This window comes from Antedon mediterranea, chromosome 2 (genome assembly GCF_964355755.1).
Source record: "Antedon mediterranea chromosome 2, ecAntMedi1.1, whole genome shotgun sequence".
NCBI lineage: Eukaryota > Metazoa > Echinodermata > Crinoidea > Comatulida > Antedonidae > Antedon > Antedon mediterranea.
Genome location: NC_092671.1, coordinates 15,060,713 through 15,069,096, shown reverse-complemented (window position 1 = coordinate 15,069,096; position 8,384 = coordinate 15,060,713). Strand labels below are relative to the sequence as shown.

General features: G+C 32.1%; 1 protein-coding gene across 1 annotated transcript; it reads right to left on the bottom strand.

Moving 5' to 3' along the window:
- Positions 1 to 436: 436 nt before the first annotated feature.
- Positions 437 to 8,107, bottom strand: LOC140040536 (heparan sulfate glucosamine 3-O-sulfotransferase 5-like). Its single transcript, XM_072086547.1, has 2 exons — positions 7,647 to 8,107; positions 437 to 3,379 (listed from the first exon to the last, which is right to left on the bottom strand). The coding sequence occupies exon 2, from the start codon at positions 3,276 to 3,278 to the stop codon at positions 2,139 to 2,141; it is 1,140 nt and encodes a 379-aa protein (XP_071942648.1). The 5' UTR covers positions 3,279 to 3,379; positions 7,647 to 8,107; the 3' UTR covers positions 437 to 2,138.
- Positions 8,108 to 8,384: the final 277 nt, after the last annotated feature.

Sequence of the window (8,384 nt, the reverse complement as noted above, 5' to 3'; positions counted from 1 at the left end):
GCAGCAGGTGTGTAGTATGTTTGTGATGGTGTTCAGTACAAAAAGTAGATGATATGTCAACCTTTTAAAAAAAATGTGTATATAAAGTAATTAAATAACATAGAAATTTACTATTTACCGCTATTTTGTAAATAAAATATTTGCTTAGAAAAAGGGATTTGAAATACTCGAAAATATACGCGCCGCCGAGAGAGTTTTAATATGCAGAAATTCTAAAGTGACGTCATTTCGGCCAACTAACGAGGCACAGCTATAATAGTATTATCAGTTCAACTGCCGTATTTAATATGTGCGAGTATGGAAGGGAGGGGGAGTGTATAGAGGGGGTGGGACAGTAATATTTAATTAGTGTGTGTGGGGTGTTACATGAGATACCGTATTTAATAATATAATGCATAAAATAAAACTAGCATAACTAAATATTTTACATTCCAGCATATATATAATTTTATTTACAAACTTCAACATCTATTAGACAAAAATTGCTAAAAAATTTAATTGTGCATGCATCATACATTATTTGAAACTTCAGTACCACTACAGATATTGGAAATGATATAAGTACAAGAAATACAGTAGATATTTGGCCTAGTTTTTATACAATAGTCTTTAGGCAATGTGGCCAAGGATACCAATAGTAAATTAATCACTGTCCTCTCAGATAGGTGATAATCCCCCTGATACAGGGGCTATTTTGTGTGCCAGTTCACCGGGGTAACCCCTACTCTTCTCGAATAATGAACTGGGGTTCTTTCAATATCATTAATTAAATATTATAATAGTAGCTCTTTGGTTTATACAAAACAATCCAAATAGTTTACAGCAATACAAATTTAGATTTAAGTGGTCGTCGTTAAATTCTGGGTTTTTGCAAAATACAAAGCAAACATAAGTACAATCATTTCTATCACATTATAAAAAGTATAAAGTTAAAAAGATATTCAAGACAAATCAGAGAATAATAAGAACATTAATAGGCCTAACTAGGAAAGTATTACATACAGTACAGTTTAATTATTTTTACAAAATGTTGTACAAAAAAAATGTACTGTAGTGATCTGTTAGAAAATATTGTCTAGAGGGCGCTAGGCATTGTACTGTACACAGTCTTATAAAGAATCCCTTTTTGAACTGTGACACTGCATTGGAGTCTGCCTCTAACAATCACTTTTTTATACCAAAACTAAACCTAAACTTTTATTTGTTATTTTTACAGCATGGCAAGCTTTGCAGAAAAGAATAATAAACACTAAATTCAATGTGTATTTAATATTCAAATATTAAGTTTAAATATTATAAAAGATATAAAATAAAAAACTTTCTCATTGCTTAATTTTAGTCCACAGATATATAGCCATACAATATTTGCATGCACAATTGGTATTAATAGTTGCATATCATAATTTTTACTCTTAAATATTTGTCATCATTTATTTGATAAATTGTAATACTGAAATTAATGCATAAATTGCCTTTTATAGATAAAACATTAATGTTTTAGCCTGTTTTGCATAATAATTATGGTAGCATTTTTATCTTTAAATTGGACTATTTATTTCTATTCAATATTAACTCAATTTTTAATCTTATTTTTTAATAAATACCAATAATTTATTAAAAGTACCACGTGGTATACCAATTGCTACAGTATTATTGCAATTAGTTTAGCTTTGCTTCTGGGCAGAGTTGGCTAAGCCACCCATAATACAATCTTGTTTCCACCCTGTATTTTAAGTAAAATTCCATGTCCATTTTATCTAGGAGTACTAAATCTACCGTACTGTATAGATAATTTATAATAATAATGCATTTCATTTCCTTTGTGCAAACTAATGAGCCGGCTATGTCCATGAAAACCAGGAAGTGTCAAATAAAATGAAAGACAGCATTCTTTTTACTTTTGCACGATATAAAGCAACAGAAAATAATTTGATTCAGCAAAAAACAACAATTTTTGTATAAGCCAAATCAAATGTCTTTAAAAAAATGGTCTAACAACAATTGTTTTTGGGGGACAGTACAGCTTTAAACTAAAATTGAACAACTTTTTCTACCTTTATTCATAATTTTAAAAAAAAAACATGCTTTATAAATTTTATTATTTACTTTATAGATTAGTATAATTAATCAATAATTCACTAATCCCTCTGAACCCATGAGAAGGTCTGTCCTGTTAGCTCTTCAAGTTCTTGATCATATGGTTTGTAAAATTCTCGTAATTTAGCCATGACTTCTTCTGAAACCTCAGGATGTGTTCGACCTTTTGAAGCACTCATGCATGCTTTTATTGGAAGAGCTAAACAAAAAAAATGTTTCTCCTCATCAAAATAAAAATGTTTTTCAGTAAAATGAGAATTTAGGCCTAAAAATTCTTCTACAGACTTCATTGCTTTATATGGGTTTTTAATCAAGTCTAGTCCATCCATTACAAGTATTTGATCGCGTGGGAATTTTTCATACCACCGTCTTAAATATTTCACATATATTCCGGTATCCACTAAAGCATTGTGTCCTTTTACATTTCCGTCAGGGTCTATCACAGATTCTTCAAAAGATTCAACAACATCATAAAATGAGCTGCCAATAGCTTTATTGTGAACGTCATCGGACACTTTCTGCTTATCTCTCACTTTCTTTAATTCTGCAGTTAATGGTAAAACTATCTGTTTCACAGGTTTTCCACCATTTTCCGCGATCTTTTTCAAGTTATCTTTAAATTTTATGTGAACAAAGTCGGACACAGCACGTGGAATAGGATCTCGTAAAACCACAATCATGCGTAAATCTGACGACAAGTCCCTGCTCGCCCGTTCGGGTGCATCAGCCCACACAAAGTAGCGCGGCGTTTTTTCTAACACCGTTTGATTCCTTAAAGCATACGGCATCTGCGATATATACCAATCAATTCCCATGAAATAACGATTATCAAAGTAATGCACCTCATCAACAGGGGAAGCTAACTGCGGATGAAAACTGAGAAAATGTTTGAGCGCTGTTGTACCAGATTTTTTTACACCGATTACCAAAGCTTGTGGTAATCTTTTTTCGCAACCAATTTGATGCAACTCCTCTTCAGGAAGTGGTACCATCTTCTTATTGTATGGCGACGTATAACAGTATTTATTACAATCTTTACAGATAACACCATATTGTCCTTCTGCAACTTCTACACCATAATGTATATTAGACACGGGTTGATCAATGTAAATGATTCCTATGTACAGTAGTGCAGTAGCTGCAAAAAGCACCAACAAAACACTCGCTTTTGGAAGCGCCATTTTTACAATAGTGAGAACAAAAGCAGATAGATTTTAGTTTGTTGTTATTATTGAAGATTTCCTTATTAAATGCTGATCATAATCAAAGTCATCTCATTTACCTGTAAAGACAAAACAATAATCATTCATTATTTATTCACTGTACTGTGTAACATTAACAAAGCAACGAAAAAGAGTAGGATAATAATTAATACTGTAATATTATTACATTTTGTTAAAGACCTACTGTATTCCCTACAATATTGGACGTTTTGTACAAATAATTGCATACATTACTTTTAAAATAATATTAATCCAGGTCATTCCTTGTCTTAAATGTACATGTTATGGTGAATTATGATTAAAAGAGAGAAACAATGCACTACCTAAGTAGCTCGAGTTGAATGTCCTCTCGTGGACGGCCTAACCTAGCTTGCTTTTGTAAGCCTAATGTAGCTGGTAAACAGAAGTAACTGTCGAGTCACTTTTTTTTTACATAATTAAAATGAATTGAATTTTATCAGATTTGAACCTACTGTACTATCAAAGATCCCACTGGTCTAATGGTGAAGTGTATAGTACAGTATCATCACTGGGTAAATTATTATTATTATACAGTTGGCAAGCTATAGTGTTTATAGGCATTACAGAAGGAAGTATTACTATCACCACACCATATAGTAATGTATATTTGGAGATTGCACAAATTGTTTGATGCTAATAACAATGCAATTGAATTAGTTGCTACTGTGTTCAATAATGATGATAAAATCACAATAGACATAATCTTCAAATTTTGGTACAGTAGGATAGGATAGACAGATGCTATTTCAATTAAGATCCTGTGAATACTGTTCCAGCGAGCTCCCATGGGAGCTTCAAAGAGCTGGAGAACGGAGCGGTGAAAATGCTTCCTTTTTTTTGGTTATTTTAGAATATTTTATGGATCATTTTTGTTTGTAAAGAAACATTGTATTAGGCGCTATATAAGACAAAAAATAAATTACCAATAAAGTCCAATCCGAACACTGGTTACAATTCTGTCATGGTCAAATCATGGAGGTACAGTATAAATTATACCTCCGTGATTAACCACTTGTTACTTTTACTGACCACAGTCTGACCAGTAGAACTTGCCATTGTCTTATGGTAAAACTAAACAAGCTGGGTAAAAAGTCCAATCCGAACACTGGTTACAATTCTGTCATGGTCAAATCATGGACGTACAGTATAAATTATACCTCCGTGATTAACCACTTGTTACTTTTACTGACCACAGTCTGACCAGTAGAACTTGCCATGGTCTTATGGTAAAACTAAACAAGCTGGGTAAAAAGTCCAATCCAAACATGCAAACACATGACTTCCCATGGGAGTCAATCATAGTCAAAATTACTGGGTAAAGTTTACCATGGTTAAATTTACCATTTTCAAGTACAGTGCGAACAAGGCTAAATTTAGGGCAGGTTGGAGTTAGTTGGCCAGGTTGAGAGTGGGTTGTAAAATTAAAATTTGTAAAATGTTAAATTTTCAATCAATCAATAATAGACAGGGTCTTCTTGTGAAAATGCTGCTGCAAAATGCTGCTGCATACAGTACATTGACGATGCTATGTGTGCACCAAGATGTTTCTCACCCATCAGTTTAACTAAGATCAATTTGAAATAACTAGGGGGTGATCAAGCATGGCATGTCCAAGCATTTCATTGTTAACAGCTGATAAATAATATTTATAAAGTAGGTATCTCACAAATAAGTCAATGGTTGGTCAATATGGTTGGTCAATAAGAAATTGCAAGTGAGCATCTAAAGTAAATAAATAAAAATAAAATTTCAAAGATCTTGGTATGCATGCTAACATATGGCATTTTAAAGTGCAATCGGAGCATAATGCATTTTCCACAGAAGGTTATTCACTGAAGAACCCAACAATGCACCCCTATTGAGATGGAATGTGGCAGCACAGTATTTTTAGTTTATACATGATGAAGATGCAACATAGGTAAAAGAAACCTTTAAATGTCATGTTTATTTGGAGTAACATATTTCTTATGTTTGGCTAAATATTCAATATATTTTGGACTTCTCATATTGTATTTATGCTTTATATTATAATATTTTTGTCTATAAATTGAGCCTGATGAAAACATATGAAAACAACAAAATCATTTCAAAAATGTTACACAGCGGGTGGATGCACCTCTAACCATAGCAGGGCCTAGCTTATTGTCACAATCCATTAGCTGTAACCTAAATTGGAACCAGGGTCAGGGTACAACAGTGACAACCAGCAAATACCATGGCAAATATTATCTATTTGTTATAGCTAGCATAGTGCCTTCCAATTATTATGAGATATTCTATTCTTAACTTTCATACGGAGTATGAATTGAAAATTATGTTCAACTAAAACATGCTGAGTTATTTAATTTAACAATAATACATGTGATATTACGCTATGTTAGTTATTTTTTTGTGTTTTAAAACATCAAAACAAAAATTAAGAGAAATTAGGATTTTATTTATTCTATTTTCAGACAATAAGAAACAATGTATAAAACAAACAACAACAAATTTAATTACCGGTATGGTACAAATTAAGTAAAAATTACTAAAATAAATAAGATTCAATACATTTTCAAAGGTTACAAAACAGGAAACTAAACAACCAGACATAACACTGAACTTCCTTTGTCTGGAAATAAAAATGTAAGTACTGTAGCTTTGCAAAGCTGAATGTACTTATGATGGCCCAATTAATACATAGTTTGCAAGGTTATGAATTTTAAAATCTATTATCTAGGATGATTGATATTTTTGGAAAATATAAAAGGCAAATTGCTTGCTTTGTTGCCCACAGTTAAATAATAATATGGCGCTGAATTAAAAAGTATAAATATTTTAGACCTGACCTTCTAACCAATTCTCCAGTATTGCAGTCTTCTCAATTAGTTACATGATGTTAACAAATTTCACACGTCTATCTTTTGACTTGATGCTTAATGGTGCATGTATTGATTTGATAATTTGTTAAAAACCGGTAGTGTGTGTGTGGAGTTAAATCTATGTTCATTATTGTTCTCTGATTTTTAAAATCTCACTATTGTTACGGTCTTGCACCACTAGGCACATTCGTAACAATAGAATAACCATACTGTAAACTTGTCATGACAATGACATTGACATACATTAAATTTCACAAAAACTACCTGTATTTCTAAATACATATTTACCTAGCTCTTATCAAATAATACTGAAGTCATGTGAATTTGTACTGTAGAGTAATGACCAAATTATACAATAAAAATGTTGTAAAGTTGTACAAAATGAAAAGACTGGAATTGAGTACTAATAAAACTACACACTAAACTTTACTTCCAAATGCAGACTGATAGATAGAAGTTCCGTACAGTAAACTGTTTGTCATACAAATCATATAAATTACTGTATAAACAAAATAATGTTAAATACAGTAGGATCGAATCAACCTAAACAGATCTGAATCTTCTCAAAATAGAAAATTGTTAGTTTACTAGGTCATAACATCCTAGGCAGGCAATAGGTCTTGGCTAGGTCAAGATTGGAGGAATATACAGTACTTAGTTGTGATGTGATAATTACGTATGCGATAATAAAATAATATTATATATAACTGTACACTACAGACAGTATATCATGTAAAGTAATACATTTACTAATACAAAAATTATGTTGTTTTTATTAGTCACAGAGACAGGATGAGAAGTTTTTGACGGAACTTCAAATCAAAGACCTAGGCTTATTTTATAATAACTACATTTATTTGACAGTAGACACTGATCTGGCAGTCATTCTCTCCGACAGTTGATAACAGTGAACTAGGCCTACTAGTGAAGGTTATTTCATGTATCATTCATCACAGTTATCTAGGCTTTCCTGTAGTAGTATTTGATCATTTATACTATAGAGGCCTCTAGGCATATTTACTATGGATGCTCCTTTATTATTTCATTTTAAAATTTTTCAAAGAAAAATGTAGCTGTTTTTTTTGCACAATTCAATTTTATTTACAAATTTTTCACACAAAGACAATGGATTTGATTTGTAATTACCAAAAGATTGCTGATATTCTAATTCTTTTTATACCTAGACTATTTTATAAAGAACACAAAAAGTAAGGAGTTTGGCCTACTATCTAGCTAGCCAGGCTAAACAAACTGGCCTCCTTTCTTCAGAGAGTTGCCAGTGATAGTTCGATCATCAAGGTCAGGTTAGCTGCTGCTGCATGCTCCTGAACTCCTAGCCGGCGGCGGAATAGCTTCACAAAGAAACGCGAAGAAACCACCTTTCTTTAAACAAAGTTTCCTTGCTTATTATTAATCATCACTACACACAGAAACAACTACTTACACAAATATAACATTTTATGCCATCAAACATCTAAAATATGCATTTTCATTCACAAATTCCGTTAATAAATGTTTTTCAAACACAGCTAGGCTCAACTAACAACACAGCAGCACCAGACTACTGGACATCTTCTTCCCCGTCCGTCTCTGATCGGCCGTCGATGCATTTCACGCGCGACATATCATCGATCATCATCGATCAACAACAACACATGGAGTCGGCCCTCTTACGGCGGTGTGTAGAATTTAGTTAAAAATAGGTCATGTTTTTTTTCCTATTTTACAGTACTATAGTTTTTATGAACACTGCATTTACCTCGTCAGCAACGTATTATTATTTTATGTGTAAATCATAATAAATAAACTGTATGTTATTTTATTACGAAAATGAGAACTTGTTAAAAAATTTTTTTTAAATCTATGCTCCGAGTCTGACCATTCACTCTTTCTGCTCTGACTTTGTCAGCCGCATGGTCTCTTGCTAGTCTTCTGACACAACAATAGCCATTTGTTTTCCAAAATTAATAAACTAAATTTAAAATTATATACTATGACCATATCCTAATAATATCGTGGCATTTTTAAATAATTCATGCTTGCAGGAAGGCACTTTCTTGATATGCATAAACATATTTCTGGCACTGTAAAATGCTATTTTCAATTTTTGTGAATGTGTAGTACAGTATTATTTTGTATATCAGCATTACAAACTCTTCCATTTCTTTATATTCGCTCAACC